We start from the raw sequence: 16,031 nt of genomic DNA on the forward strand, positions 1-16,031 counted from the left end.
TCTGCTTAGGTTTCTTTTTTTTAAAAACTATTGGGTATTTTATTTTATTTGTTTTTTTAAAGTGTTCCAAGATTCATTGTTTATGTACCACACCCAGTGCTCCATGCAATACATGCCCTCCTTAATACCCACCACCAGGCTCACCCAACCCCCCATCCCCCTCCCCTCTAAAACCCTCAGTTTGTTTCTCAGTATCCACAGTCTTTCATGGTTCATCTCCCTCTCCGATTTCCCCTAACTCACTTCTCTTCTCCTCAAAATTAAAGAATTCCTAGTTCTGTAAACATTCTTTAAATGTCACCATGCTGGTAAAATCCAGCTAAAATGCTAAAATACAAAGTATATTCAAACCAACACAGGATCTAATTATTAGTCCTTGTAATCTAGACACTACACCATGTCCAGGATTGCTAATTTACTAAGAATCTATACCATTTGCTTTCATTTAATATTAATCATATAAACATATACATCCATATGCAAGAGAAAATATAAATGTGCAAAATTTAAATATATATGTATATATACACATTTGTGTATAGTTATATACATGCATTTACATTTACATAAATGGAGGGGAAGTCAGAACTTCCTCATCAAAACCTTAATTGATTTAAGGATATTACTTTTTACAACCAGCAAAATTTCAAACAATTAACATACCCTTCCTGAGTTAAAACACGAAAGACAAATATATAACATTTGAATGTGACATTCTAACTTTATATGACATTGTTATAAATCTTCTGAAGTCATATGGGAGAGGAAATGATCCATTAGCCACTTCTTTTCAGGCAAAATGTACACAGTGTCCCAGCTAAATCCTGAAATGGCTTCTTTCCCCCCAAATTTTCGACACTGCAGGGTGAATAAAGGAATCCAATCATTTTCAGTTCAATTCTCAGGCACATAAATCAAGTACCAGAAAAGAATATAGCAAAACACAAATGTTCTCCACCAGCCCAAAGAAGGATAAGAAAGCTCACCTTATATTATTATCAACAGATATATGCCAATAAGGTAAGAAACCTAGAAGAAATGGATGAATTCCTGGAAACCTATAAACTTCCAAGACTGAAACAGGAAGAAATGGACAACCTGAATAGAATAATAACTGTAACGAGATTAAAGTACTGATCAAAAACCTCCCAAAAAACAACAGTCCAGGACCTGATGGATTCCTTGGGGAATTCTACCAAACATTCGAAGAAAAAATAATACCTATTCTCCTGAAGCTGTTTCAAAAAATAGAAACAGAAGGAAAACTTCCAGACTCTTTCTATGAAGCCAGCATTACCCTGATCACCATACCAGGCAAAGACCCCATCAAAAAGGAGAATTTCAGATCAATATCCCTGATGAATATGGATGCCAAGATTCTCAACAAGATTCTAGCTAATAGGATCCAAGAGTAAATTAAAAAAGATTATCTACCAGGACTAGGTGGGATTTACCCCGGGGTTGCAAGGGTGGTTCAACATTTGCAAATCAATCAATGTGATAGAACAAATCAGTAAGAGAAGAGAGAAGAAACCCATGGGTCTCTCAACTGATGCAGAAAAAGCATTTGACAAAATACAGCATCCTTTCCTGATTAAAACTCTTCAGAGTATAGGGATAGAGGGAACATCCCTCAACTTCATAAAATCCATCTATGGAAAACCCATAGGGAATATCATTCTCAATGGGGAAAAGCTGAGAGCCCTCCAATTGAGATCAGGAACACAACAAGGATGCCCACTCTCCCCACTATTCTTCAACATAGTACTAGAAATCCTAGCAATAGCAATCAGACAACAAAAAGAAATAAAAGGTATTCAAATTGGCAATGAAGAAGTCAAACAATCTCTCTTCGCAGATGACATGATACCTTATATGGAAAACCCAGAAGACTCCACCTCCACCTCCAAATTATTAGAACACATACAGCAATTCAGTAATGTGGCAGCATACAAAATCAATGCACAGAAATCAGTTTCTTTCTTATACACTAACAATTGAAACTCTAGAAGGGAAATTAGAGAATCTATTCCATTTACAATAGCACCAAAAACCATTGGATACCTTGGAATAAACCTAACCAAAGAGGTGAAGAATCTCTACTCAAGGAACTACAGAACACTCATAAAAAAAAATTGAAGAAGACACAAAAAGATGGAAAAACATTCCATGCTCATAGATCAGAAGAATAAACATTGTTAAAATGTCTAGGCTGCCCAGAGCAATCTATACTTTCAACAACATCCTGATCAAAATATCATTGGAATTTTTCAAAGTGCTGGAACAAATGATCCTAAAATTTGTATGGAATCAGAAGAGACCCCAAATTGCCAAGGAAATGCTGAAAAAGAAAAACAAAGCTGAGGGCATCATGTTGCCTGATTTCATGCTTTATTACAAAGCTGTGACCGCCAAGACAGCATGGTACTGGCACAAAAACAGACACATAGACCAATGGAACAGAGTAGAGAGCCCAGATATGGACCCTCAATTTTATGGTCAAATAATCTTCGACAAAGCAGGAAAAAATATCCAATGGAAAAAAGACAGTCTCTTCAATAAATGGTGCTGGGAAAATTGGACAGGTATGGGTAGAGGAATGAAACTCGACCATTCCCTTACACCATACACAAAGATAAACTCAAAATGGATGAAAAGACCTCAATGTGAGACATGAATCCACCAAAATCCTAGAGGAGAACATAGGAAGCAACCTCTTCGACATCCGCCACAGCAACTTCTTTCAAGACACGTCTCCAAAGGCAAGGGAAACAGAGGCAAAAATGAAATTTTGGGACTTCATCAAGATCAAAAGCTTCTGCACAGCAAAGAGACAGTCAACAAAACAAAGAGGCACCCATGGAATGGGAGAAGATATTCACAAATGACACTACAGACAAAGGGCTGATATCCAAGATCTATAAAGAACTTCTACAACTCAACTTCCAAAAAACAGATAATCAAGTCAAAAAATGGACAGAAGACATTAGCATACACTTCTCCTATGAAGACATACAAGTGGCTAGCAGACATATGAAAAAATGTTCATCATCATTAGCCATCAGGGAGATTCAAATCAAAACCACATTGAAATACCACCTTACACCAGTTAGAATGGTAAAAATTAACAAGGCAAAAAACAGCAAATGTTGGAGTGGCTGTGGAGAAAGGGGAACCCTCTTACACTCTTGGTGGGAATGCAAGTTGGTGCAGACACTTTGGAAAACAGTGTGGAGATTCCTCAAAAAATTAAAAATAGGGCACCTGGGTGGCTCAGTGGGTTAAAGCCTCTGCCTTCCTCTCAGGTCATGATCTCAGGGTCCTGGGATTGAGCCCCGCATCGGGCTCTCTGCTCAGGGGGGAGCCTGCTTCCTCCTCTCTCTCTGCCTGCCTCTCTGCCTACTTGTGATCTCTGTCTGTCAAATAAATAAATAAAATCTTTTAAAAATTAAAAATAGAGATACCCTATGACCCAGCAATTGCACAAGTGAGTATTTACTTCAAAAATACAGATGTAGTGAAAAGAAGGGCCATATGTCCCCCAATGTTCATAGAAGCAATGTCCACAATAGCTAAACTGTGGAAATAGCTGAGATACTCTTCAACAGATGAATGGATAAAGAACATGTGGTCCATATATACAATGGGATATTACTCAGCCATCAGAAAGGATGAATATCCAACTTTTGCATCAACATGGATGGGACTGGAAGAGATTATACTGAGTGAAACAAGTCAAGCAGAGAAAGTCAGTTATCATTATGGTTTCACTTACTTGTGGAATATAAGGAATAATGTGGAGGACATTAGGAAAATGAAAGGAAAAGTGAAGGGGGGAAATTGGAGGGGGAGATGAACCATGAGAGACTGTGGACTCCGAGAAACAGGCTGAAGGTTTTAGAGGGGAGGGGAGTGGGGAGATGGCTGAGCCTGGTAATGGGTATTAAGAAGGGCACGGATTGCATGGAGCACTGGGTATTATAGGCAAACAATGAATCATGGAACACTACATCAAAAACCAATGATGTATTGTATGGTGACTAACATAATACAATTAAAAAAAAAAGGCTCACCTTATCCATGGATATGCCATGGAAGGCTTTGCAAAATATTTTAGGTAAATCTAAATGCTTTGTATGCATGCCACTCCAACATATCATCCAACTTAATAAATCCACCAAAGAGTCTGACTTAATAATGTCACATAATATTTGTACAAACTGTTTAATGTCATCTGATAAACAGTTCTCATGTCCTGATTTTAGTGAATGTATTTTAGTTCTTAGAGACCTTTCTTATCTTCAAAAATAATTTCTATTCAATAAAGAATTTTATTAACTTCAGATGAGTGAGAAACTGAACAAGCATAAATTTAATAACCTGTTCTAAAATTGTATTTTCTAGGTTATTCTTCTGAAGAGGATGCTTGTCTATATACTTTCTTTTGATATAACTTTATTTTTCCATAATAGTAGATAGTAAATTCAAGATTAAGGTCATTTAACAAAATAGTCCAAATGCCTTTTATATACCAGAAACTCTCCCAGGTCCAGACCTTAGACAACTTTAGTACATCTAGTTGGGCTCTCAAGTGTTAACATGTATAGAAGAACATATCTACAAATGGGACTTCAATAGCTCTGCCTTTTCTCTGAAAGATGTTTTCATTAGAACAACTTCTAGAACTAGATACCTGTTTTTGGTTCTTTTTTTATTATTAGAAACAACTATCTCCCTAGAACAACAGAAATTCTTTATGCTCCATTTATAGTTTTTCTTCAGTTTTTCAAATACGAAAGACCCCATAGGACCTGCGTACCTTCCAAGCACCTCCCTTACTTTGTTTGAGTTTCTACTTAAATGCCACCTTCTCAAGTAAGCATACCCTGACCACCCTAGGTAAAACTATTCCCTTCCCCAGTCTTTTCTTTATAGTTTTTATCACCTTTTTCATAGTATAAGACTTGGTTATTTATTATGATGTGTGCTTAGAATGTAAGCTTCATAAAGAAATCATTTATGTTTTGCCTATGCTTTACCTCAAAGCTTAGACTTGGCTGGCACCTAGAAGGCATGCAAGAAATATTTATTGAATGAATAAATACTGTTCTTCTGTACAGAACACCTTCCTACCCTTTACTATTGCCTAATTAACCTCTACTTTCCTGACCTTCAAGAGCAAGAAAGGTCATCCAGCAATGTCTATTTTTGTCCCACTCAATACATCATGGCCATAATTGTACATTTCACTGTACTTGAATAGTGCAGGTCCAGAAGGGCAGGTGCCATGGCTGTTTCCCTTGCTTCTCCCTGCCATTGTAGTTCAGCTGTCATCCAGGCAGAGAACTGCTGCTCAATACACTTTCGTTAATTGAATTTTGGTGGAGTTGCGCATCACACATCAATTCTAATTCTTAGGTAAGCCCCTTCTATCCACCAAGTCTCTTCTAACACCACTCTTCTGAACCTCAGAGCTGTAGCCAAATTTGCCCTTTTCAGTTCCCTGAGGATGCCTTGATCACTTGATCTACTGTTTCTCCTTCCTGGAAACTACCCATCTCCACCTATCCCCTTTATACACCCTTTATACAGTTCCCTTTGACATATCCTTTAGACCCTAGCTTAAACACTTTCCTAGGGAATCATCTTTTGTCCTCAAATTTCAGTTGAAGTCTTATTAGTGTGTTGTCACAAAATCTTGTTTCTTTCCTTCATAGAAATAGGTTCTGTCCATTCTTAAATATTTGGTCATTTTTGTTAATATCTGATTAAGGTCTATTTCCTCCACTAGACTGCAAGAACCGAGAGAGCAGTCACCATGCCTACCATGCCTACCATGGTGACAATGGATGAAAAGAATTGGCATTTGATTTCAAAGAGGGAGCTTGAGAAATGGCTACCATTGTTTCTAGTTTCCAAGGAAGGCAGCAGGCTCACAGATTATTCACTCCTGACCCAGGAAAGTAATGACAAATTCTCTTTTTGTTTACTGTTTTACCTCTGTCCCAGCACAATCCCTGGGACATAATAAGAATATAGTAAATATTCACTGAAAAAATGAAGAACAGAATGCAGATGCTTAGAAAGAGATATGATAATGTCCTCCTGGACTGAATACTCTACATAAATTACTAATCTCAGTTATTTAGTCAAGCTATTTCTCAATAAAATCAGTTAAATGGCATCATTGCTTACAAATGGCATCATTGCTTAGAAATCAGAGTCTCTATGCATTGACATCATAGAAACTGCTAAAGCTAAGGACAAGTTTATGACCTGTGGTGACATTGCTGAGGGACAAGTTGAATCTCTGAGAGAGAATCAAATTAATTTACAACAGACTGTACTTTTCAGAATATTGTCCTTCATAAGCCATGCTATCTTTCAGAATCCCTAAGCATATGTTCTGACCTTTGTTTTTCTTCAAACCTTTTAACAGAAAGGTTTCTAAAAGTCTTTTTAAAAAGTTAGAGAAAAATGGGGCACCTGGGTGGCTTAGTCAGTTAAGTGTCTTCCTTCAGCTCAGGTCATGATCCCAGCCCTGCATCAGGCTCCCTGCTCCATGGGGAGCCTGCTTTTCCCTCTCTCTCTCTGCCTGCTGCTCCCCCCTATTCATGCTCATTCTTTCTCTCTCTCTGTCAAATAACAATAAAATCTTTTTTTTTTTTAAAGTTGGAGAAAATGCAACTTACAATAAAGTTCATAGAATTAAGTCAACACATGTAAAAATATTCTATAAGGACTATTTTCAGAGTTTTAAATCCAGATGATAAGAACACATCCCTCTCTTATTGTACTAAATCAAGGACTTCCCTTTCTAGTTTGCTCCATCTGCATCTCCTAACTAAAGACCAGTGGGTATCCATGTGGGGGCCCTGGATGGTGCCTCAGCACACAGGAGCAAAACAGATAAAGGCACTGTAGTGGTGGAAAATGGGGGAGTGGGATAAACATTCAATACAACAAGCTGAGAGGAATAAGCTATGGATGACCAGACCTAGTTCCAATAAAAGCCCTTGAGGATCCTTCTTAGATCCCTGCCAGTTTTGTATTTCCCTCCGTTTGTGCTTCAGTTTTGTCCCTTGTACGGAGGCCACATACCTGTTTTTCTTTCCTCAAATTCTTTCTATCCTAACAGAATTCCTCTCTGCCCAGTATAAGACACAGCAATAGTTCGTGGTTTCTGAAGCACACACAGAATTCTTATTACATGCAAAGAATCCTTGTGTTGTTGTCAAAGTGACTACTCCAACATATTGGTTTATCTGTCTCTTTATCCTTTATTATTTTTCCTCTCTTCCTCCTCTGCCATCTTCTCTTTCTCTTCCCCTTTCTTTTAAAAATCCAACTAGGTTAAGACTATATTATATCATTTGCAAAGAACCTAAGAAAGAATCAACAAAATGTCAAAGTCAGGGGAGTACCCACCATTCCAGAGCAAGTTAAACCAATGGTCAAGTAGGCATAGAATTCAAGCATGGATTCCTCTAAGACTGAGAAAAGTGATGGGATGAGAAGAAAGAAATGTTCAAGCCAGGGTGTTCTATCCAAGGAATTCCGTCTAACCCTGCCCTTTCAGACTCTAGTCTAGATTATCTAAAAGTCAGGTCACAGTAAGGAGGTATATAGAGGGAAATGAGGATATCAAAAGGGAAAGGGGGGTTACAGGGAAAAGAGAAGGCTGGGAGGCAGTAGTCAACACTATTTAATAGTGAGACAATCATGGACAAATACAGACGGAACCATACGATTTAAGAGAAGCCAATAGACACACAGGATCTTAGTATCTCTGAGCCAATGAAAGCAAGTAGGATAATAAATATAGAAAAGCTTAGGGCTGCAACTCTTAATTTATCCTAAGTAAGCTCTAACCCCGTCACCATCTGTGAGTACTATAGATGGTTTTTCAAAGTGGCTTAGCCCCACAGACATTATCCCAGAATGATTACATTCCAAAGCTAGTTGTATTAGGTTTGGTAATACCAAAGTAGATGTTTCACAGTTTTTGGGTTAACTAGAAATAGTCTATGACTTAGAAAACGTTGGCCTTGATTTTTTCCTAACAAGTCTCCCTCCCAACTTCTGCCCCCAACCTTCTTTTACCTTTTCTGAAAATTTCTGAGGAATGCTGAGTATTCGATTTTTACCCATCTGTAATTATCTACAACACTATTTTATGAGAACTACAGAATTCCTTCCAATGGTTATAGTGGTGGCCTATCAATATAGTCCTTTACCTGGTCACGAGTATGTATGTGTCCAATACATCTGATCATATATGTGATGATATATTATAATAGCAGGTGTCATAAGCCTTTTTATATCTGTAATCCCTGCAATTGCATTTAATTATAAGCAATTAACATGAGTGATTAATTTATGTTAAATGCTTTATTGTAGTGGTTTAAGAATTTTCTTTTTGTTGTTTAATGATAGAGAAGAAGATACCATTGTTAGAGACAAGAAGTTTAAGACAGTTACCTGAGGAAATGACATTTTACTGGGATAAAGAAACAATTCCCTCAAAGAAAGAAGAAAGCAGAGATAAGGCTTTAAGAAACTGTGTTATAAGTAGGTAAGAGTAACTATGTTTAGAACAACCTTGTGCTGATAAAGCTATTTAAAGTCACATTGATTGGATCCTTAGACATGTCAGACTATTGGCTCCTAACAATCACAAGGAAAAGGCAGGCATTTCATGGGTAAAGTGAATGCCTCAAGTATAATTGGCAGTGGTGTGTGTGTGTGTGTGTGTGTGTGTGTGTGTGTGTATCTGTCACATTCAGAACAGTAAATTATATTTTTCCTTAATGTTGATATTTTGGTGTATGTACATATGTTTTGTTGAAAATGTTTTCAATTTTTTTAATGGTAAAATGTTGTTTCCAATTAGGAAGAAAAATGAAAATACGAAAATACACAACTTACTTTTTGTTAATGGTACTGGTTATGTTTCAAGGATATAATTACATGACTCAGGTTGAATGAGGGCCTGAATGGCTAAGTATCTCCTCCAACAAAACTCCATAACTTAAATATCCTGCTATGTCCTCATCAAGACTATAACTGAAGTTTTCCAGGAAAAAGAAAATATGAAGGTGTTCAACTTCTCATGATTTGAGTGAATGTGATCCCTTTTTTTTTTCTTTTTAACTTTTGTCCTCTCTTTAACTGTAGCTTTTAAGAGGACATAAACAATATTCCTCTGACCAGTTCTCTAATACAGGTTATTCATCTATAATTAAAAAAAAAGTGGAACTGCCTTTATATATTTCTCCAAAGTCCAGGAAGCTAGTGAGAACAAACAGTGGATAGTTAATGAAAGGAAAATGTGTACAAATGGGACATAATTTGACTTAGTTTAAATAAATATATTGTATTGTAAATATTTGTAATACACAAATTATATTATACTTTTTCTAAATATTTCATGAATTGCAATTAATTATTTTGAATGACACAGTTAGTGTATTAAAGAAAATAATCTGACCTTCAGTTGTTCTTCCAAAGCAGCGGTTGCATGGTCTCCACTAGATTCATCGACCACCACCACCATGTGAGTAAGAGAATTGACCCTGACTTGCTCCTGTTCTAAGTCTTCTTGAAGCACCTGTAAGATTAAAAAATTAAAAGCAATTAGAATAATAGTCTCCTGAACTGAATGCCAAAAAACATTTTCCCCAAATGTGTGGGATTTAATTTCTGTCATGTTTTGGGTAATGTAATTTTTTATTAAACCAGAACCATTCCAAGGAAATTTTCTACTATGGTGCTCAGCAAAATTAGCACATTTCTACTGTCAACTGAACGTGGAAGTACACAGAGGGAGCATCTGTTGAGAAAAGCATGGTAGGATGTTCTACACTTTATCCCACCTCCTCTCACCTTTTTCAGGACCTTATTCCTAGAATTACCTGCTGTCTCACATCTTCAGCATCTCCTCTACTGAAGCTCAGCATTATCAACTGTAACAAGACAAACTCTCTTGAAGCAAAGAACCCTTCCTGCTACTGCCTTATTATTTGTTCCCCTTCACTAAAAAATATTTTGTTTTCTACACCTACTCTTGCCATTTCCTTCCCCTACTATTCTCTTTGACTGAAGATCAATAAACTTTTGCTGAATGAATGGTGCCAGGCAGAGGGGTAAGGGCAAATGCACAAATGAGTTTGGATAAAGATTACAATCTAATAGGAGGGATTTGCTTTTGAAAAACTAATTACAACTACACTGACATCACATATAACCATAAAACACTAGTCTAATCTTTCAAAAATCATAGTATACAACTTTTTTTATAAAGATAAACAGGATAAACAGAGCAATAAATAGACAAGGAGTAACAGAGAAGGATGCTCTAGAACAGAGACATCTTGCCTGGGAGCTCCAGTTCCCTCAAGTCCTTATCACACTACCCTCATTGTGATTAGAAAATCCTACATGGGTACCCAAAATGTCTAATCAGCTACTTTGCTCCCTGGAATGCTTTATTATATAATATAAGAATGGAGAAGCAGGTTTGGGACAAGGTCTGTTAATTTCTGGAAAATCTGCAGTCCTTTCCTGTTAGACAATGATGTTTGGTACCTATCAGACCAGCTCATTGTTATGCAAACCCTATGGTAGATGTAAGTGAACTTATTTGGGATTGGTCACAGCACAAACTCAAAGACATGAGCATTTTTTTAAAGATTTTATTTATTTATTTGACAGAGATCACAAGTAGGCAGGAAGGCAAGTAGAGAGAGAGGGGGAAGCAGGGTCCCCGCTGAGCAGAGAGCCTGATGCGGGGCTCAATCCCAGGACCCTGAGGTCATGACCTGAGCGGAAAGCAGAGGCTTTAACCCACTGAGCCACCCAGGTGCCCCAGACATGAGCATTTTTATCCTAGGACTTTCATTTTTTGAGTCTCAATATTTTAGAGCACTATCAAATCACTTACTTTTAGTTCCTCTCTCTAGATTTTCATGCCATATTTTCAAGTGAAGCAATTTAGATATAAAATGACTATGCATTTATTTTGTGTGTGGAGTCTATACTGCCTATCACGCCTTTGACATTCCAGAGCTTACACTGGGTAATAAAACTCTTTCTGCCATGAGGCTGAAAATGGAAACATTAACATTCAGAAATGTCCTTGAAAGTTACATTGAGTCTATGTTTTCTGAGTTATATAAGGCAAGACTGGAAGCATTTCAACTGTGTCAGCCAGAAATTGTAAAAATAATTAGAATAATATTTTGGTGGCCAATAATATTTTGGTGGCCATAAGTTCATTTCCTTAATCTGTCCAAATTCTTTCTCCCTACCATTCAAGTATGAGAGTATACACAATCACATGTATTAAAAGCAACTAGGAAATAATGCTATACTGCTCACATTTTTACATCTAAATTGTTGTTTTCACTGGTTTAATATATTTTAATAAAGGAACTTGAGAAAAATCATCATTTGATTGTGAAGTACTAATTTTAAAACTGGGTTCAGTCTTTCTAAATCATGTGATCAAATGTACTACTTATTTTCTCCAGCATTTAGATTTCTGATTTTGTTTTGCTTATCTAGTTGCTTTATAATCAGAAATTGCATTCTTGCCATATTTTTTCCCCAGGGAAGATTAGTTTGTTTATTTAACTTTCTATTGTGAAGAATTTGAAACATACACAAAAGTCAAAAGAACCATATGAAAGCCCATGTGCTGACCACCAGCCCTAACTTCCATCAACCCAAGGCTGGTTCTGTCCATCCACACCCCATCCCCTATTATTTTTGTTGCAAAATTTAAATATTATGTAACTTCATTCATAATTTAAGTATATAGTTCTAAGAATAATCACTATTTTGTATATAATCACAATCGTACAATTTTCAGATCAAAAAAATTAACAATAATTTCTTAATATTACTATTTAAATTTCAGATTATCTCAAAAATTACATATTCTTTTCAGTTTGTTTGAATCAAAATTCAAATAAGATTCACACCGTGGTTTGGTTGCAATTCTGTGTCTCTTAAATCTCTTCTGATCTATAAGATTCCCCTCCCATCTCTTTTTTAATTTATTTAATTTGTTGTATTATATTGTATCATATTGTATTCTAATTCCAGTATAGTTAATATATGGTGTTATATTAGTTTCAGGTGTACAATACAGTGATTCAACAATTCCATATGTTACTCAGTGCTCATCAAGATAAGTGTACTCTTTTTTTTTTGTCAAAGGAGATTTTTATTTATTTATTATTTTTTTTATTGTGTTATGTTAGTTACCATAAATACATTGCCATACTTATTTAAATTTTATGCTTTTGCAGGTGCTAACACAAAGAACCACTAAAGCTAGTTGTGGGTTGATAGTTTCAAAATCAAACATAAGACCTATCAGGATTTATAGTGAGTAAAGGGAAACAAAGGAACATGGGAAAGGCACTCCACAGTGCTTCAAATTCTTGGAAGAGAGCATAGCACCAGGGAGATTAGCATATACTATTTGATTTAAGTTATTTCCAGTACTTTTTTTTCTCTTCTATGACTTTTTTCAAATTATACCTCTTCTTTTACTCATAATCAGGGATTAAAACAAAAAGGGTTAAACTTAACTTTTCTGAGCATACTCCATAGCCTCAAAACAGAAGCCACTGAAACATTATAATCATATTTCCTATTTCCCCAGATCTGCCCTCTGAAAATAAATAGAATGCTTACCATAGTATTTGTTAATGCCCCACAGTAACATCAAAAGACAAAAGACTATAAAATATCCAATGTCTAGAGTTCATTTTTTTAAAAATTTGATTCTTGGAAGGAGCAAAAATGTCACATACAGAGAGCTGGGATTAAAAAGTTAAATTTTTCTGCCCACCTACATATCCACGAATAAGGGCCTAGATCATTGGTAGAAACTAGGCCCTCCTGCTTCCCTCTTTGAGAAAAAAAAGATTTCAAAGACTACTAATTTTTAAAATACACTACAATTTTTAAAGCTATTTTAAAATGAATTTTAATTAAGTATTTCTTATGGATTTGTATTTCTCTTAGCTGGATTTATACAATAGAGATTTACAGTAGATTTGCTAATTGATCCTGAAATTATGAGCCAAATTATTCCAAATACAGATATATACCCAGAGAAGTATGCTAACATTTTTGCATATCAGGAAATAATACCTTCAAATTGAAGGGCCGTAATATGATTGTTAAAGTATGTTTTTCTTGCCTAAAAGCATATAAATTATTTACAGAAACACCAGTACATGCTAGGTATTTTATTAGTATTTCTTGCCATTATTTTTATTCAAGTAATGCATTTGTTACACTTACCAGATGAAAAAAAAAATTCAGGCTCCTAATTACATTTCTATACCATTATTAGATAGATACAAATGTCAGCAATGTTTGTTATCTAATGTCAACAAACAATCTATTTTTTCCTTATGACAAGAGAAAAGGCCAACAGTGAAATTTAACATTAAAAATGCTCAGATTTGATGAACAGATTTTGTTATACCTCTGTAAATAATTCTATTTCTTATAAATTATCCTGTAGTTAAAGGTCCTGACCAAATTTGTTATTCCCTTAGTACATATTCACAATTTTGTGATTTAAATATGACTTTTCTTCTATTCCCTTCAAATGTCATCAGTAGTAGTGAATCCTTCTTGCCCTGACCCATGTCAACTTGTTTTTCAAAAACTGGCTCAGAATGATCACTGAGGAAGAGTCACTTTAGTGTTTACTCCAAATATAAGTGGTTTAACTCTTTATTAGCACACAGGTAAAGTAATGCTTGGAAAATAAAGGAATGGAAATATGTAAGGCTAGGGAATTACTAGATTTGATGTGCAGAGGTGAAGATGAACCATTAATAGAAACATAGAGAAAGAGAAACAAAAACAAGGTCTCTCATAATCTCCCTAGGAGGTTCTACAATACTTCCCTTTGCCATAGTATATGCTCAGTAACATGCCTACGTGCATAGACTATTTCATTACTTCTACTTCAATGATCAACCAACATAAAATTGCCAACACCGAGCCTTACATGCACACACACGTGGACACGTGCACACACACATATATATATACACATCTAGAAACAACACAGATCATATGCTATGCATGGATGCTAAGACCATCTGCTGCCTCCCACGTATTACTTTAAATTGGTGAGTGCTATGAATTATGTAAGACTGATGATTACAGACCTGTACCCCTGAAGCAAATAATACATTATATGTTAATAAAACAATTAATATAATTAAAAGATGTTCAACAAAATATAAAATTTAAGTAATCTGCAGAATTTTAGTTTAGCCTAAGAAAAGTACACAAATAGAAAGGATAATGAGAACAAAACTTGTATCACATAGAAAATTTACAAAGTCTTAAGAAATTTGAAGAGTTTCTAGAAACATGGGGTAAGACCAATACCTAGGAAAATAGTATTTTAAAAAATATCTATCTCAGGAGCAACAACAACAAGTCCCTAGACACTTATGAGCAATTAACTAACGTAATACATCTTGATATGAATTGACTTCATTTTCAGACAAAAACATCCTGGCCAAATCAAGAAATTTTATGATTTCCTAAGAAATGATGAGAAGGGGGGCACCTGGGTGGCTCAGTGGGTTAAGCCTCTGCCTTCGGCTCAGGTCATGATCTCAGGGTCCTGGGATCGAGCCCCGCTTCGGGCTCTCTGCTCAGCAGGGAGCCTGCTTCCCCCTCTCTCTCTGCCTGCCTCTCTGCCTACTTGTGATCTCTGTCTGTCAAATAAATAAAATCTTTAAAAAAAAAAAGAAATGATGAGAAGGTAGGCAATTTATCCTTCTATTTCACCTTTTCTCTTATGGCCATTCTTACTTTCGTCTTTCCATCAGCTCTACACTGGTCTAGGCTCTGTAGCTCCTGCTTCCCTGAGAGAAATGATCTGGAAATGACTTGCCATTTTATTTTCCATCCAATATTCACTTTGCTAAGCCTGACTGGTCACAGTGCAGTCCAGTTCTACAGGAGGATCTATTTATAGTATGTAATTTTGTTGTACACTTGCAGAATATTTTTTAAAAAGCTACCTCAACAGGTCTTCCTAGAAGACCTTTTATTTTGATATCCACTTACTAAATGTGATTGTATAGTTATATTAGTCTTTATATCAGAACCCACTCTTTTTTACCTTCTTGTTAGAAATAAATGTTTATGTTTCAGCCAACTCCTAAGCTACCAAAGGGGGCTCTAAAGAACATTTCAAAGACCTCTGAAAGATTTTAAAAACCTAAAGATTCCCACCTAAAGCTTCCCAAGTGCAAAATGAGGGTTCAAGGAATATGAAAAATTGTTTTAAAAGCAGAATTGATAATTAATGTATCCTGCCTTGTTTGGAGTTTAAGTAGAATAGGGTATGGTATGGATGAAAGACTAATAAAAACCTATACATGTTTAAAGGTGTGGGATATGAAGTCAGATTTCCTGGGTTTGATTTCTGAATGCATTGCTAACCAGCTATGTGACCTTGAGAAAGTTTTCAATCATACCAAGCTTCAAAGCTTCAACTTACTAATTTTCAAACTTGGGATAATAAGAGTACCTATCTCTTTAGGTGGTTAGGAATTCTGAATATGATATAATTGCTTAGCACGTTGCCTGACACACAGCATGAACTCACTAAACATTAACAGCTAGTACTAAAATTTCACATTTAGGCACATTCAGAACAAAGATTTCAAAGCCTATTGCAAGAAGCCAATAGTCACCTCATTCACCCTCACCTAATTCCTGCTGTCTATCATCCTCTAATACGTACCATAAGTACAGAAAGGGTGTGCTCTTGGAAATTTGGGAATGCAGGACTGAAGTTATAGCCAATATTTAGGACTTGGAAAAATATAAAATGAATTTTATTTTATTTTATAAGACAAATCTGACTATTTTTTATTATGTTCAGTTAGCCACTGTATAGTACATCATTAGTTTTTGATGTAGTGTTCAATGATTCATTAGTTACATATAACACCCAGTGCTCATCAGAAAAT

At 35.8% G+C, this 16,031-nt stretch overlaps 1 protein-coding gene across 2 annotated transcripts in view; it reads right to left on the reverse strand.

Moving 5' to 3' along the window:
• Window positions 1-16,031, reverse strand: part of DMD (dystrophin) — a 2,068,501-nt gene that overhangs the window by 1,453,701 nt on the left and 598,769 nt on the right. For both annotated transcript variants that reach the window (XM_080795194.1, XM_080795193.1), the window contains exon 13: window positions 9,491-9,610. In XM_080795194.1, coding sequence (XP_080651320.1) covers window positions 9,491-9,610 — 120 coding nt within the window. The remainder of the gene's footprint in view (window positions 1-9,490; window positions 9,611-16,031) is intronic.

This window comes from Martes martes (genome assembly GCF_963455335.1).
Source record: "Martes martes genome assembly, chromosome: X".
Lineage (NCBI taxonomy): Eukaryota > Metazoa > Chordata > Mammalia > Carnivora > Mustelidae > Martes > Martes martes.